This window comes from Ovis canadensis, chromosome 1 (genome assembly GCF_042477335.2).
Source record: "Ovis canadensis isolate MfBH-ARS-UI-01 breed Bighorn chromosome 1, ARS-UI_OviCan_v2, whole genome shotgun sequence".
In the NCBI taxonomy this organism is placed as follows: Eukaryota; Metazoa; Chordata; class Mammalia; order Artiodactyla; family Bovidae; genus Ovis; species Ovis canadensis.
In genome coordinates, this window is record NC_091245.1 from 72,966,014 (window position 1) to 72,984,320 (window position 18,307).

The 18,307-nt window shown below is 37.3% G+C and overlaps 1 protein-coding gene across 2 annotated transcripts in view; it reads left to right on the plus strand.

The window, feature by feature from the left end:
* TLCD4 (TLC domain containing 4) overlaps window positions 1-17,670 on the plus strand; it is a 67,663-nt gene extending 49,993 nt beyond the window's left edge. For both annotated transcript variants that reach the window (XM_069598346.1, XM_069598355.1), the window contains exons 6-7: window positions 872-945; window positions 14,106-17,670. In XM_069598346.1, coding sequence (XP_069454447.1) covers window positions 872-945; window positions 14,106-14,424 — 393 coding nt within the window. In that variant the 3' untranslated portion in view covers window positions 14,425-17,670. The remainder of the gene's footprint in view (window positions 1-871; window positions 946-14,105) is intronic.
* The last annotated feature ends 637 nt before the right edge of the window (window positions 17,671-18,307 follow it).

Genomic DNA, 18,307 nt, shown 5'->3' on the forward strand with positions numbered 1-18,307 from the left:
TGAAATAAACCCATGTCCCTTATGTCTCCTACATTGACAGGCCTAGTGCCATCTGGGAATGTTTTTGAGGGCAGGTGGAACTATTTCTTTTGGTGTATAATCATAATTCTGATTTAATTGGAAGTGCTATAATGATTCCATTAAAGTAACACTTTTAAAATTAAATAACATTTTTGGAATGTATACTTTTGGTTTTATTTCTAATGCTTATTAACACTCTTATACTTTTATTGTTATTAAGTTAGTGGAATGTACTAAGCATTGTTTCTAAATTCAGAAAGGTCCCCAAAGTATGTGTTTTAGCTATAGAATCTTCTGATTGATAAATATATTTTTCAGGTCAAATATGACAGATAAGGTCTAACATGTGTTGTTATATTTGGCAAGTGTGTGTCTGCTCATAGGCTTATGTTGTTATTTAGGAAGTGAAGCACACTCTGGAGATTTTTAAGGTGTGTCTAATGGATCTAAAACTACATTCCTATTAGATATTTAATTGCTATAAAATTACTCAACTTTTGAAATTCACACTACCATAATCATTATTTCTATGGTAATTTGAGATTGTTGTTACTCATGGCTATTTGCAGAATTCATTAGTTCAGCATGAGACTACTGCTTGAAATCTGTCTTTCTGAGTGAACATTATGTACATAAATGAACATAAGTGTGCAATATGTTGTCTTTTAAAAATACTGTATAATTCTAATGACATTTCTAAGTTTTCATAAAGAAGATCACTTTAGCAGGCTTGGTTTGTGTTTATATTGATCATTGTTTTATGCCAAGAAGCTGTTGAATGTTTCTTCAATGATTGGAGATTTTGATAAGAATGTTAACCCTGACATGATGTTTTATATTTATCACCCAGAAGGATGGTGTGCTGGTGTACATTGGGAATTTCCGCCTGCTTGCAGAACTTTCCAGCCCTTTTGTGAATCAGCGGTAGGTTACTGGTATCATTAATTATTTTCTACTTGGATTGTCTAGTTTGGGGAAATATTTTCCTCAAGATCCTAGCTATAAAAATGAGAATATGTGATATGAATTCTCACCATTGTACAAATGAGGAAATTGAGCCTTGGAAAGGTGAAGGAAACTTAGCCAAGATTGGTGGTGACCCTGGCTCTTGAACCCAGCTCCTTTTGTGGTATGACAATACTTTGTTTTACTGGATTTATCTTAGGTCCAGTTAATATCCCTGACACCAACTTCCTCCTGTTCCCAAATTTTGATGCCAACATTATGTTGTCCCTCTTTTAAAAGAATCTTTTAATTTTAGATTTGCAGAAAAGTCACAAAAATTACACAAAAACTCCCACATACCCTTCACATAGTTTCCCCTTTTGTTAATATCTTACATTATCACGGAACATTTGTCAAAACTAAGCCAGCATTGACTCATTATTACTAAGTAAACTCCAGACTGTTGGATTCCCTGAGTTTTTCTATTACTGTCTTTCTTTTGTTCTATGATTCAATCCAGGCTGCCACGTTGCATTTAGTTGTCAGTCTTCCTCCCTGATCTACCCTGGTCTGTAACAGATTCTCAGTCTTTCCTTGTTTTTCATGACCTTAACATTGTTAAAGGATACTCTCCAGTTATTTTGTAGAATCCTGCAGTCTAGATTTACCTGTTTTTCTCATGACAGGGCAAAGGTTATAGGTTTTTGAAAGGAATCCTATAGAGGTGAAGTACCCTTCTTGTCACTTAAAAGCTGGCTTAAAACTCAATATTTGAAAAACTCAGCATTAAAAAAATGAAGATCATGGCATCTGGTCCCATCACTTCATAGCAAATAGATGGGAAAACAATGGAAACAGTAACAGACTTTATTTTTTGGGCTCCAAAATCACTGCAGATGGTGACTGCAGCCATGAAATTAAAAGACACTTACTCCTTGGAAGAAAAGCTATGACAAACCTTGACAGCATATTCAAAAGCAGACATTACTTTGCCAACAGAGGTCCATCTAGTCAAAGCTATGGTTTTTCCAGTAGTCACGTGCGGATGTGATAGTCGGACTATAAAGAAAGCTGAGTGCTAAAGAATTGATGCTTTTAAACTGTGATGTGGGAGAAGACTCTTGAGAGTCCCTTGGACTGCAAGGAGATCCAACCAGTCCATCCTAAAGGAGATCAGTCCTGAATACTCATTGGAAGGACTGATGCTGAAGCTGAAATGCCAGTACTTTAGAGTTTGATGCAAAGAACTGACTCATTTGTAAAGACCCTGATGCTGGGAAAGATTGAGTGCAGGAGGAGAAGGGGATGACAGGGGATGAGATGGTTGGATGACATCACCGACTCAATGGACATGAGTTTGAGCAAGCTCCAAGAGTTGGTGATGGACAGGGAAGCCTGGCGTGCTGCAGTCCATGGGGCTACAAGGAGTCAGACACGACTGAGCGACTGAACTGAACTGCCCTTGTCACATATCAGGAGCTGTGTGATATCCCTGTGACATCACTGGAGGTGTGAACGTCCACTGTGTGGTTGAGGTGGTGTTTGACAAGTTTCTCTGCTGTGAAGTTTTTCCTTTTCCTTGTTCTCTTCTTTGAAAGCAAGGCATGAAGTATGTAACCCATTCTGGGGAGAAATTAAGCTCCACCTCCTGGAGGGAGGTAGTTGTCTCCCTACCTCTCATTTTGACAATGGCTTTATTATCATCATTTCTTACCATTATCATGTCATTTAACAGGGTCTGCTGTAATTTTTTCTATGTAATGTTTAGCTGCTCCTTTCATTCCATACCCATGGTCCTAGTTTAGGGCCTCTAGGATCTCGTGGGTGATTGATAGCATTTTAACTGACTTCCTGATTCTCCATTCACCCCCTCTCCAGTCCTTTCCTCATAGTGCCTCCAAGTCCTCTTTCTTTTGTCCCACTTTGAGTGCTTTACTTTCTTACTAAACACTGTCTGCTTTAGAATCTTCCCTGAATTTTTGAAGCTCTCTGTGATGTGCTCCATGTCTCCAGCCTAATTTCTTACCACTCGTTAGAGTTAGTTTTATACCTTTAACCTGTCTCATGCTCCTGTGGATTTTTCTCACTTTTCCTCCTTTATTCATATCCTCCATTTTCCTTCCATCTTTGAAAAATTTGCTTATCTTTCAAGTTTTAGGTCAAAGTCCCAAACCCAGGGAACGCTCCCACGATTACATGTAGCTTTTTGTATCTTAGTGCAGAGATAACTCAGAGAATTGGGAGTCAAAGCAGACTCGTGCATTAGGGAGCTTACCCTGTATCAAGCCTTACTAATAATCCCAAGGATACAAGTAATCATGAGACACTGGCAAAGCATGATGATGCTCAGGACCATCAGCAAGGCTCCCTAAGTTTCTTTTTGCATTGGGCACGTTCTGGAATGAGGTTACCTATGAGGTCTCTAGGTGATATGTATGGTTCATATTGATGACATAAAGTAGCTATCTTGGTGATGAAATATCTCCATTTAATATTCAAATAGTTACATAGAGTAAGTAACCTTCCCCAGGGAGGTCAGACCCCATACATCTGTACACTCTAGGTTCATTTATTATAAGCAACCCTAGACTACATGTATCCTAAAAGCATTCCAAGGATGAAGACTCTTCTGCTGCAAATACCGTCATTGTGCTTACCAAGCAGTTAGCCTCATCACTTGTTTTTCTTGCCAAAGGTCAGAACCATGGTCCTTCCACACCCAAACAGGAGAAATTAGATTACGTATCTGCTGCTTAAACTTTTCTTTCCCAGATATGTATGTACTATCTTATTTTGCTTGTCAGTGTTTCGTATGTTTTAATTTTTATTTCTTCAAGAAGACACTAAGTTCTTTAGCCTTGGCCATCTGAAATTTTTAAAGTAAGAGTTCTTCTGCAATTTTTAAAGACTCTGATGACGTGAAAGTATAGAGAGCAAAGAACGTGTTCTTTGAAGGCAGAAGACCTGGATTCAAATCCAAGCTGCCCCGCTTCCCACTGTATGTGAGTGGAAAATTATCTCATTTTTCTGGGCCTCTGTTTTTTTTTTTTTTTTTAACCTATGAAACAGGGATAATGATCCCTATAGGCCTCACAGTTTATTGTGAAGATTCTTTGTGGTTATATGTTTGGTTGTATATTTACTTACATGTGTAAAGCACCTGACCTAGTGCTTTTCATTTACTACGTATGCAATAAGTGCTAACTGTAGTGTATATTCAGTATGCTGAAATCTAGTCAACACTGGAAGTGCATAGTTTCTGCTTGCCTTCTCTACTTGGTTGTATCTTTAACGCATTAAAACTAGGCTTCCTCTTCTGTCATTTTGCTAGAATGATTTCTTTAGAGGTACGATGACTTGCATGTGCAAAATCCAGTGAACACTGGTTGGTGCCTATCTCATTGCACCTCTCTGTGGACTTGATACTGTGGGCCATCTCCTTCTAATGCCACAGCTCCCCTTCTCTTTCATGACACCGCACTGGTTCTTGTAGTGCTCTGACCGTCCTGTCTCAGTCTTTTCTGTAATAGACAGTTCCTTAAATGCTGCTGTTCCCCAGGGCTCTCCTCTGGGCCCACTAACCTTCTCGGTGCTTTCCCCTAGTGAATTGTGCTTTCAAGGTTTCAGCTATTACCCATTTGCTCAATGTGGTGTAATGAACTATGCCAGAATTTTAGAGTCATAGCAAGTCAAGTTGCAATTTAACCTTGCCACTTACTTGCTCTGACCTTGGCTAAGTTATGTAACATTCCTGTACTACAGTTGCTTTCTCTATTAAAAAAGCATATGTAATATTACTTACTTCTTTGCATTGTAGTCAAGTGTTTTCTTCTCCCAGGTGGCACATCAGAATCCACACGTCTGAAATAAAATGCAACACATTTCCCTGTGTTCTCTTACATGCTCCTGTTCAGCTTGTGACCTGGCCATTCCCTCCGTTATCTCTGCTCAGCATGTGGGAAACATCTTTGACTGTTTCTTCCTCACCTGTATTTGGTACATCCCAGGCCCTGCCACATCACCTCCTAAACAGTTCTTGCCTTGGCTGCCTCCTCTCCATCTCTGCTGTCAGTGCCCTAGCTCATCATCTCTTGTCTGGGCTCCTGAACTAGCTGTTATAGCTGTACTGTCCAGTAGAGTAGCCACAAGCCACACATGTGACTATTTATATTTAATTAAAATGAAATTAAGTTAAAAATTCAGTTCTTCAGCATGACTTGTAACATTTCCAGTGCTTCATAGCCCTGTGTGTCTACAGAACTGAGTAGAACATCTGTGGAGCATTTCATTACTGCAGAAAGTTCCTTTGAACAGTGCTATTTTAGACTGGAGTCGGCAAACTAAGACTTGAAGGCCAAACCTGCTGCCTGTTTCTACAAATAAAGCTTTACTGGGGCACAGCCTTGTGTGTTTGTTTCCTATGGCTGCTTTCCCATGACAGCGGCCAAGTTGGTTAGTTGTAACAGATATGGTATGGCTTCCAGAGCCCCTTGCTTTGTGTTCACTCTCTGGCTTTTTAGGGAGGAAGTTCACTGATTTCTGCCCTAGGCAGTCTGCCTGTCTGTAGTTCTGTTCCCCTTTCCTTCTCTGCTGTATTATTACCTTCCAGTGATCTCCACACAAAAATGAGCATGTACCCCCCGGTTAGATCCTCTGAGTGATCCCTGCTGCTTCCAGGATAAACGCTGGGCTCTGTAACGTGACATGGAAAGCTCTGCAGGTAGAGCTGTCTTCTTTCTTTATGCCATATTCCCCTCAAACTCTTCTCTCACGCCACTGTCCCTATGCTGGAAAGGTCTCCTGGATCCTTGCTCATTCTTCACAAGTCAGCCCAAGAGTTGTTGTACTGAGCACAACAAGAAATCCCATGTCTTCCAGGCTGGGTTGTATGTTCCTCACCTGTGTGGCACAATAGCAACACACAGTTATAGCATTATGATTAATAAATTATTATAAAGTAAACTTTTCTTTTTTCCTGTTCTTTACTTATCTCTGTGTTTTGTTAGGTCAACAGCCAAACTTTGTTGAATTTTGCATCGTCCAATGTCCACCTGTTGTCTGGTACTTAGTAGCCATTTAATTGCTTTTTGAATTAATGGTTCCCAAGAGGTGATCAGTTTAGCTTTAGCAATGTCTGTATCTTGAAGGTGATTCGGATTTGAGATTTTAAAGCAGGAGGAACTTATCTTTGACACTTAAAGGAACTTTAATGTGTTTTTGTTTGAAACTCTTTTTGAGAAATTATAATATTAGAGATAATATAACCTATTCTTTAATTTTATAGTAAAAAGCTATGCTCTACCTTTATTTAAAATCTTTGAGTCTTGAAGAAATTAAGAACTGAGAAATGGGATTGGAATATGAGCAAGAAATGGTATAATGAAGCAGCAAGGAGATTATAATGAAATTTTCCATAGTTTGTTTTCTTTGGTTTGTGATATTTTTGTTCGCTTCATTCCTCCTGAACTCACAGTATCTCCGGGACCCTGTAGGTTTCCCAAAGCTCACACTTGTGACTCTCAACTCCTAAAATTCACCAAACCAGTACCTTGTTGGTGGATAGATTCTTGGTTCCTATCTTCTTTTTGCCTTTTTTTCTCTATCTGAAAGTAGCTCTGGCTCATCTTTCCAAATGTGAATTACACCCGCTAATACCTTGTTTTCACACTGAGTGTGCTTAGTACCACACAGTGCACAATTCATTCCTAGGAAACATGAAGCGTCCACATGCATTTAGAACAGAGGGAGGATGAAGTGCTAAATGAGCAAAGATAGATTTTTCTATATGGAACTGGGGAGGGTTACAAACACATACAATCTACCATCTTTTCTCCTATACCCATCTGAGTAATAACTGTGGATGGTGGGGAAAGACAGTGTGTTCCCACTCTCCTTCCTTCCCACAGGCATGTCTTCTTGCTTCCTCCTGTTCCTCTCCCTCTCAACATCAAAACATATATTCAAAAACTGTTAGCCTATGTATGTTGGAATGAAGGAGTGTTCTACTTAGGTAAAAAGTGGTACATTCCAAAAACATAAGGGGTTCTTCTGACATGAGGAAGAGAAAAACCATTATATAAATATTATTTTACCCTAAAAATTAATACATGAGTTCTTTCCTTTGAAAGAGACTGGCTTAAAGATCAGGCACCAGTCACATGGAGAAACTGGCTGAAGGCAAATGCGACGATCGTACAGTAAAGCCAAAGCACATGTTCTTAAAGTCCAGATTTGTAGATAATCACCTTTCCAAACAACCAAAAATTTGGAAAGTGTGTAACGTGCTGGAGAACAGGAAACAGTCTAGGGTAAGTACAATCTAGGAGTTATGAGATCAAAGATAAAAGGCTAGAAATAAAGGGTTACAGGAGACCAGTTGGGTTATTGCATTCATCTAGGTAAGAGACACCAATGACCAAAAATTATAATGGCAACAGGTATAATGGAATAAGTTGGGAAAGGATTAGGAAGAATCTTGGGAGATAAGATGAACAGGGCTTGGTTCCAGACTAGGAACAGTCTAGGGTGACTCCAGGTTTCTGACTTGGCTAAGTTGATGATGATCCCATTGATTAATATTGGGAGATTTCTGTGACGGTGGTCATGGAGGAAAGGGAGATTAGGCAAAGAGTAGGGTATTGGTTTTAGGCATGTTGGGATTGAGGCATATTTGAGAATGTATGACTTGTCAGGTAAGGATGCTCAGCAGTAACTCAGAAATACGGAGCTACAAGTAGAATATAAGAGAGAACTTGAAGCCAGAGATTTGTGTCAGAGTGTTTGAGCCTTTGAGGAGGAAAATGTTTTCCTCTACTAGTTTTGGTTCTTTGATGGATCTAATAATCAAATTGACATAAGGCAGATTAACAGGAGAAAAAACAGGTTTAATTACATATATGTGGGAGTCCCACAGGACAGTGAGATCCAAGTTCAAACTGGGCAATAGAGGCTTAGAAAGCTGTCTTGAACTAAGGAATGGTGTAGGCATCTGTGGAGGAGTATATTCACAGGATGATACGAAGAGCAGATATCTGGTAATGAGATGTTTGTCCTGCCATACAGATGGGTCATTCAGATGAAAAGCTATGTCTTGGTGACAGCTCTCTGTGTGGCTGGGTCGCCTGTCTGAATTCTCTCAGGTAGTTCCGGGAGAGCTAGGAGTTTCTCTTGAATCTGCTGGGTCTTAATTTCTTTCAGGTCTGTTTTGCCTGGAGAATTCCATGGACACAGAAGCCTGGTGGGCTACAATCATAGGGCGGCAGAGAGTCGGACACGACTGAAGCCACTTAACACACACACACACACAAAATATTTGGCATGCCATAGTGGTGGCACATTTTGGGAAACTTGTTCTTAACCTCTTTCGGCCCCTGGGAGTAGATTTAAATGGCCTTGGTACAGCATATGGAAGAAGTGTACTTGGGAAGCACAAAAATTTAAGGGAAAGACAGAGGAAATAGAAACTGAAAAACTGTAGCTTTGGAACCAAGAGGAAATAGTATCGTGGAAACCAGGAGAGGAGAAAGGAAATGTGATGATCGACAGTGTCATGCTGCAGAAAGGTCACCTGGGATGAAGGCTGAGATGAATCCATTGTCTTGTTATGGAGCTGCCGCTGGTGACCCCTGCATTCTTTTGTAGGGGAATGCAGTCATATGTACTGGGTTGTGAAGTTATAGCAAGAATGTCTGTGAATACACTGTTGATGTCTCTTTTTAAAAGTTTAATAGGGAAGACAAGCAGAGTAGGAGAGATTTTTGGATTAGGAAGAATTGGACATGTTGGTAAGAAAGAAGGAATCATCCTACAGGTGGAGAGCTGGATGGAGCAAGAGAAAGGGGATAATTGATTGCCTAAGGTTGCAGAGTGTAGGTACAGAGCAGTTGGCCTTGGAGAGGGCAAGAGAAACCACTTCTGAATGTAGAGGAAGATGTGCCTGAAAAGATTTGAGGTCTTGAGGTCAGAGTTTGAGGAATCCATGGTTGATGACTAATATCTTATTAGTAGAGGAGGCCGGTTCCTCTGGAATTGAGAGGTAAAGCTAAATGAGGAAGGAAAGTGACTTCATTGGTGAGACAGAGGTTTGGAGGCAATTCTATGGAGAATGTCGAGTTAAGTAAAAGGAACATGAAGCAAATCTGAGGATACACTGGGCAGTTCAGATCTCTCTATATTTGTGCTATTTAGCTAATGTCAGTACTGGTGAGTAATAATAGCTATTGATTGAGCTCTTCAGTTTGAGGGAGTTCTTACTACGTATCATAACAACTTCATCGTATAAGGGGAGTGCTATCATTATCCACCATGATCTTTGTAGATCAAACTGAGACAGAGAGGTCAGTAACAGGTAAGGCCTCACAGCAGCCGAGTGGAAGAAGGGGATTTGAGCCCAGCCTCTGACTGCAGAGTGTAGTGCCTGCCTTCCCTCTGTTTTCTGCCTAAGGAAAGCTGGCTTGATGAGAAGTTGATGATAGGCAGGTGAGTATGATGGATGAAGTGGCAAGAGTGCTGAGGGTGCCAATGTGTGTCCTGAAGGTAACTGAGGTAGGGAGGAAAAGAAGTGAATCAGAGGCGGATAGTGACAGGTTTGGGAGTGGAAGTCAATGAAGAGATTTAGATGGAATTGGATAAAATGAACTATCAGGTATTATGAATATGCTTAGAAGGGAATGGGTTAGGACTTCCCTGGTGATCCAGTGGTTAAGACTCTGCATTCCCAGTGCACGGGGCCTGGTTTCAATCCCTGGTCAGAAAACTAGATCCCGCTTGCTGCAGCTAAGAGTCTGCATGCCTCAACGAAGATCAGAGGTCCCACCTGTTGCAACTAAGACCTTGTACAGTCAAATAAACAAATATTTTAAAAAAATTTTAAAAAAGAAGGGGATGGGTTATTTAAGGTATAGCATTTTTCATTAAAATTGAGGCTATATAGTCACAAAAATGAATGACTGAGGATCAGATGGAGAAAATCTTTGGAGTAGAGAAGGCTAGAAGATAGGAGATCTAGATAGAGCAAAAAATCTTGACTTCACTGCTACAGTGACATTTTTCCTATTTGTGATACTATTTTATTAATTTGAGCATTGCTACCTAAATTGCTACCTTAACTTCCTTCTTTTTTCACCCAACATAGTTATAAATTGTAATATCTCTCTTATCCTACAAATTATTTCTGTTTCATATTTTCTTAGTCAAATATTTTAAGGTCTTTTTTTAACAGTTTAATTTTTAGTTTCTGAGGTTGAGCAGTTGCTAGTTTAGTCATGACTAATTCAGTCAAATTGAACATTAAGATACATGGATATATTTCACTCCACTTTATAATTCAACCTCTAAAATATAATGAAGCAACATTAGGCAATATAGTTTCTTTAAGGAGGAAAAAGTAGAATAGAGCAAATACTGAATTTTTCAAAAATATGCTTTTTACTTGAGAATAATTTTAGACTTTCAGAAAAGTTTCAAGGATGGTTCAAAGGGTTCCTATATACCCCACATGCAGATTCTCCTAGTGTTAATATTTACATTCGTATGGTAGATTTGTCATAATTAGTGAACAGATATTGGTACATTATTATTAACTAATGGATTCTTGAGAGTCTCTTGGACTGCAAGGAGATTCAACCCGTCCATTCTAAAGGAGATCAGCCCTGGGTGTTCTTTGGAAGGAATGATGCTAAAGCTGAAACTCCAATACTTTGGCCACCTTATGTGAAGAGTTGACTCATTGGAAAAGACTCTGATGCTGGGAGGGATTGGGGGCAGGAGGAGAAGGGGACAACAGAGGATGAGATGGCTGGATGGCATCACTGACTCGATGGACGTGAGTCTGAGTGAACTCTGGGAGTTGGTGATGGACAGGGAGGCCTGGTGTGCTGCAATTCATGGGGTTGCAAAGAGTCGGACACGACTGAGCGACTGAACTGCACTGAACTGGCAGTAGTTCAGATTTCCTTAGTTTTTACCGAATGTCATTTTTCTGTCCCAGGATTCTACCTGAGATACTATATTACATTTAGTTGTCACTTCTCTTTAGGCTCCTGGTTGTGACAGTTTCTCAGACATTCTTTGTTTCTGATGACCTTTGTCAGTTTTGAGAAGTCCTGGTCAGGTATTTTGTAGAATATTTCTCAATTTGGATTTGTCTGATGTTTCTCTTGGGTGATTAGATTCAGGTTATGGGGTTTTCTGGAGGCTTCCCTAGTGGCTCATTGGTAAAGAACTTGTCTGCCAGTGCAGGAGACACAGGTTCCATCCCTGGGTCAGGAAGATCCCCCAGAGAAGGAAATGGCAACCCACTCCAGTATTCTTGCCTGGGAAATCCCATGGACAGAGGAGCCTGGCAGGCTATATAGTCCATGGTGTCATAAGAGCTGGCCATGACTTTGCAACTAAACAACAATGGGGTTTTTGGAGGAAGACCACAGAAGTAATGTGCCATTCTCATCCCATTATGTCAGGACTACATACATAAACATGGTTTATCACTGTTGATGTTTACCTTGTTCACCTGGCTGAGGTAGAGTTTGTAAGATTTCTCAGTTTTTAAAGTTACTATTTATACCCCACTTGCCTTCTACACTGAACTCCCTGGAACAAAGTCATTACACATGGTCCCCTCTTGAACAGTGGAGAGTTATGCTTCATGAACTCTTTGAAGATGCATCTACATATTTTGTTTGCAATCATTCTGTACAGAGTATTTATCTTTTCCTCCCTATTCATTCACTCATTCATTTATTTATGTTACCATGACTTTGTGGATATTTACTTTTTCTTTGAGTTTAAAACCGATACTACCTATATTTATTTTGTCCAAATTGTTATAACTTTTGCCATTGGGAGCTCTTTCAGTTGGTTTCGTAGTCCCTTTGACATAACTTCATCATTTTGTTCTTTGAACACTTATTTAGTTTCTGATACTAAAAACAGTATTCTGGATTTTTATTGTATACCATATCCCAACCCTAGAATCTGCCTTTTCTTAAGGAGTCTTGTTTCCTTTTATTGGAGACTGGTATTAGAAACCAAAATGTGGGCCCTGGGTGTGCTCACTGCTCCTGGGGAATCATTGTTCCTATGTCTTCCCAGCTGACGACTTGGAAATATACTAACCTGTATAAACACACATATCTATAAGTATTTCTCTCTTTGTATCCATCTAAATCTGTATTAAACTAAATGTAAGTTTATACTGAAGTTTCCAGCTCTAATGCAGGATCATATGGCTCAATCTAGCCTTTTACACTCAACTGTCTGTAATCTCCACTCCAACAATGAGAAATCTGGTCCCTACTGCACCATCAGACAAATTTATTTGTTAAATCCCAATGTACATGCATGATGGTTTCAAAATTGTTAACCTGTTCCCCCTTGAGATAATATTTTACTAGCTAGAGTACAGTGCCTGTGTATAGTTTTTCTAGTCTTACAGTCTATTTTCAGAGTTACCTGGGGTCCCCTGGGAGATTTTATTTATTCATTAAAAAAAAAAAACTTGCATACCTTCTTCATGCTGTTCTGTGAGTTTTGACAGATGCATATTGCCTTGTACCCACCACTACAGTATCATACAGAATTGTTTCACTGCTCTGAAATATTGCCCATGCTTCTACCTACTCTCCTTCTCTCTCTGAACCTCTGGCAATCACTCTTCTGTTTTGTCTTTATAGTTTTGCTTTTTTCCAGAAGGTCATATAAATGGAATCGCACACTTTTCATACTGACTTTTTTGATTTAGCAATATGCATTTAAGATTCACCTATCGTGTTATGTGAATTGATAGTTTGTTCCTTTGTATCGCTAAATAGTATTTTATTGTATGTATGTACCACAGTTTGCTTATTCGTTCACATACTATGTTGTGAATAATATTGTGAACCAACCTATAACATTTGGTTTCTTCCAGTTTCGGGCAATTATGAATATAATTGGTATAAACACTTGCATGCAGGTTTTTGTGTGGATATATATTTTGAAGTCAATTGACAAAAATACCTAGAAGTGTGATAGTTAGATTGTGCGTTATGAATATGATTAATATTTTAACTGCAATGCTATCTTACAAAGTGGCTTCCATTTTGCATTCCCACCAACAATGAATGAGTATTCCTATTGTTCCACATCCTTGCTGGCAATGCATATTCTCAGAGTTTTGGATTTTAGTCATTATAATATATGTGCAGTAGTATGTCATTGTTTTAATTTACATTTTTCTAAGGACAAATCATGTTTAACATCTTTTTTATATACTGTTTTTCCTTTTGTTTATCTTCTCTGATGATGTATTTAAGATCTTTTGCCCATATTTTAATTGAGTTGTTTCCTTATTTCTGAGCTTTAAGAGTTCTATATATATTTTAGATACAAGTATTTTATCATATATGTAAACAATCGCCCAGTGTTTGGATGTCTCTTCATTTTCTTTTAATAGTGCCTTTCACAGAGCCCATTTCTAATTTTAGCAAAGTCCAGCTTATTGATATTTTTTTCTATGGATTGTGCTTTTGGTATTACATCTAAAATATTATCATCAAACCCAAGGTCATGCAGATTTTTTTTCCCATTTTTTTTTCTAGAAGTTTTATAATTTTGCATTTTACTTTTAAGTCTGTGGTCTATTTCAGGTTAATTTTTGTGTAAGTTGTGAGGTCTCTGCCTAGGTTTATTTTTTCTGCACGTGGCTATCCAATTGTTCCAGCACTGTTTGTTAAAAAGACTGCTTTTTCTCCATTGAATTACTTTTACACCATTGTCAAAAGCAAGTTCAGTATATTTGTGTGGGTTTATTGATGGACTCTGTTTTGGTCCACTGTTCTATTTGTTCTTTTATCAATGCCATGCTGTCTTAATTATTGTAGCTTTATTGTAGTTCTTGAAAGTGAATCTGTCAACTTTGTTCTTTTTCAGTATTATGTTGACTATTCTAGGCCCTTCGACTTTCCATAGATTGGGTTGGCCAAAAAGTTTATTTGGGTTTTTCTATACCAGCTTAGGAAAAACCCTGAACAAACTTTTTGGCCAACCCAATAAATCTTGGGCAGGGTGGGGGTGTTCTGAATTTTAAAAACTGTAGACTAGAAACCATTAATCCTCAAAGATGCAGAATAAATGAGATGTTTCTTTAATTTTTTTCCCAGGTGGTTCTTTGAGGCTCTGAAGTATCCTAAGTTTTCCAAGGCTAATGTCATCAATGGAATACTTATGACAGCGGTATTCTTCATAGTGAGGATTGCCTCGATACCTCCTTTCTACAGCTACATGTACTCTGTGTTTGGGACGGAAGCCTACGTAAGGCTTGGATTTTTAATTCAGTTTTCCTGGACTGCTACTTGTGTGGTTTTGGATGTGATGAATGTCATGTGGATGATCAAAATTTCGAAGGGGTGCATCAAAATCATCTCTCTCTTAAGACAAGAGAAAGCCAGAAAGAGTCTTCAGAATGGAAAACTTGACTAAAAGTGGGCTGTCGATAAGCATACTTCATTACTACCGGCATTGTATCTTCTGACAGGATAAATTCTTGGCATGTTCTTGTGCTTCTTTATTAATTATACTTGGTATTCATACTTTCAGTGTCTTTTTATCTTAACCATTAGAAAAGAGAAACTACAACAGTTTTTTTCCCTCAAGATTTATTTTCTAATTTTCTTCTGCATTATAAGCATGGATAAAATCTTAAAGATTAAAATAAAAATGTATAAATATTGATCGTGAATCTTTTTGGAAATCTGTTCACTGGCATTGGTACTTTTCTCTGTAAAAGATGACTATGCTAATTTGGTGCACTTGGTTTTATGTCACTGATTTTGCTGAAAGAATGGGAACTGCCTTTAAATCTGTAAACAGCTCTCCACATTCTGATGCACTGTGCTTATTTCTTACTATGGCTGTCAATTCCTAGAGTAGAGTTTGATTTCCAAATTATTGAAATGTTCTTTTTCTTAGACTATTAGATGTGATGTCTTTTTCATTTCAATTTGCTATCATCTACTAATAATGAAGTATTTTGCTTACTTTGGGAACCTCTAATTAGTTTTCATGGGAAATATTTCCTACAATTTTAGATTTTTCTGACATCACTTTATTATATCTGTTTTTAACATTTTATCAAATTATTGCTTTTTTTCTTAAATAGTAAAGCATAAGACCAATCTAATAGAGCTCCTTAAGAGATGAATTCTTCCTTCTAAACATGCATGTTCTAGATGGCTAGTTAGACTAATACGAGGAGTCATTAAGAAAAAGGCTTTAACACTGCTGTCTCTGTCTGCTTCCCTTGCATTTTTTTTCTTTGAAAACTATATTATTTCTATTTGCAAAACCTCCCATGAATTCTGAACCCAACCTCTTTTAGCACCAGTCTTGTGCAATATATATTTATCATGCTCCTAAAGTAAGCCTCTTCTTGATGAGACCAAAACTGCAAAAACTAAATAAATAAGTCAGTATTCATATTTTACTCACAATTTACACCCATGCTTGCTAGCATTTTGAATACTTTGAATTTCTGTCTTTCTTAAAAGACAGGCAAAAGATAGATAATTTAAGTATTCTGATTATCAATATTATTATTTTATGTGAGGATAAATGGTGACTTTTTTTTTCTGTTTGTGTATGTGGGTATATGTTTGCTTTTGTTTTGGTCCTTACAACCCAAATATAAAATAACATAGTTAGCTATTATTGTCTTTATTTTTCTCAAGTACTTGACTTTAATGATCATTCTTATCTAAGGAAAAAAATTAATCAGTGGAAAATACTTGAATTTAATTGAACCCAAACCAAAAGATCGAATCCATTCACTTTCTCAATTTGAATGAGAATGTGCTACTCATTCTCATTGCCCATGTTATGGTGACGAAGGAAGGCTAGCTGGATATTTCAGGACTTTTGATTTAATATGATTTGATTTGACTCAGCTGTCCATTGCAGATAGGACCCGATAAGTTATAGAACATTTAAAGAAGGTAATTGAAATCTCAGTCAGTAACTAAATGATAAATTGAAATTGATTGGCTTATACCAGTGCACTTATTTATGAAAGGCTTAAAGTAATGTAAAATGTAAGTATTTGTTTTCCGATTTACTAATATTACATTGATTATTTGTTACTAAGTTTAGTCCCTTTTATACATAAGCACTTAGACATGTATTGGTTGGTTAGAGGGAGTATGAAAGCATGTGGTTTTATCTTGTTCCTTTCTTGCTCTTTTAAAAGAAAAATGGCTTTCAAAAAGGAAAACACATTAGAAAGCTATTTTAGAATTCATTCCTTTAGAAAGAAACAAAATGTGAAATAAATAATTTTGACCATTCAGATATTTCTGTGGTTTCTGAACACATATTTTAAACCCATCATCAATGTGAAGAAAATATAATGCTATATAATATGAGTGAGTTTCCATATAGCAGTTTCAGTTTTTATAGTTGTTATTTCATGCTTAAAACTTTATTTTTACTTTCACTAACAGCACCTTTCAGTATAGCCCCCACTAAGTAAGTATAATTAAAATATCAGTGTGTTGAACTAAAGTTTGTTATTCCCTTAGTCAGCAATTCTTATTTTATGCTGGCTGCATGACAGATAATTTAACATCCAGATTATATATCCAAAATAGATTCTACGTACTTCCTCATACAATAGATATGAAATGGAAAAGACACTATAAGCTGCCATGCTACTTTAAGTCAGATCTTTACAGAAGCTATACTTTGCTGTTCTGTGATTTTATCCACCTGCCTAAGATACAAGTAGTTAAAGACAGAACATTTCATTTATTAAATGACAAACTTTTGCTAGACATTTTACGTATTAAATATTTTGACTACATGGATTAATTTAAATGATTCTGTTGATATTAGACATTCTGATATTAAACAACTGTTAAAATATTTATAGAAAATGAAAGCAAATTGGTATAAATTTTTAAGCAACTCTATTTTTGTAGAAAAAAGTTAGTGACAACCTGTAACTATATAAATGTTCTCTGAACATGTAGTACTCTAGAAAATAAAAAATTCATTCAAAATTTTGAAAATGAATGAAAATCAACTAAATATCATGCAAGATCATAAACTCTGCATTAGATATTTTATTTGGGAGAATTTGAAAACTATGAGCTTGAGTTTATAGAGTCTGCATTATTGTGTCTAAAACCTTTTTAACAAGTATCATTTGCATTTATTTAAATCTCAGTATGAATCTGAATGCAGAGAAATGAACTCCTGCTTAAATTGTGTCTTGATATATCATAGTAAGTTGAAATGCAATATTTATTCCAACTGTTCAGTTTTGTTATTTTATAGAGTAGTCTTTGTTCAGAGAAATAATGTTTATATCATTCCTAAGGGTGGCTCATATACTGTGGATGACCCAGTACTGTTGTAAAGGTCTAGTTTTAAAAACTGCCTAATTTATAGGTGTTTGAATCAAACTCTTTTCTAAATTTTAATGACCTATTTGACTCAAAGCAAAATTTTGCTGAAAGTATCAGTTTTTAAATTATATATTTTCTCTGAGGTGCACTAGTCATTTAAAGAGTGGTTCTTCCTTGTATTGTTGGGTACACCAACATTGTAATCATGTGTTTAGAAATATTCTTTTCATGGAGATATATAGGGGGGAAAGTATGTTGTAATATTCATGTTTGTTCTGCTTCATTTTTAAGGAAAATAAACATGTTCCAAAAGACACTATTAAAATAAGTGTTTGAATAAATTTCAATTTCTAGGTTTCTCTTCACTCCAAATACGTAAATATACACATTTCAATTGGCTTTAAGTGGTTTAATCTGTTAAATGAAATTTGAAAATCTGTGTCATTGTTGACATCATCAATTATACTTCATAGAAAATTATGTATTTATGTGTTTTAGAGTCTATATAAGAAGCAAACTGGTATAATTTTATCATAATGTGGCAGAGTGTATCTCAAAAGGTGCAAACCAGTATAGCCCAGAGACGCTCCCGTGATGAGAGGCCCTGGGCGCACACATACCTTCCTAGCCTTAACCACAGCTGGTTAATGACAGACACACTAAAGGTACTGAAAGCAAATTCTGACATAAAATGTGTGATATGAGTGAGGACAAGGAAAAGCCAGCAGGACCTAAGGTTGGAGGAGATAGTATGACTGCTTTGCCCTTAAAAGCCATGATGTTCCTCCTTCAATCCAGAAGGAGTTTCCTCTCTGAATCTTTTGAGCCCTTCCATCTCATCAGCACCTCCCTCCTTTATGTCATCTTTCTATGTCAACTTTTGAGGCCTCCCCAGGTGGCGCCAGAAGGGAAGAACTTGCCTGCCAAGGCAGGAGATGGAGGAGACAAGGGTTCCTTCACTT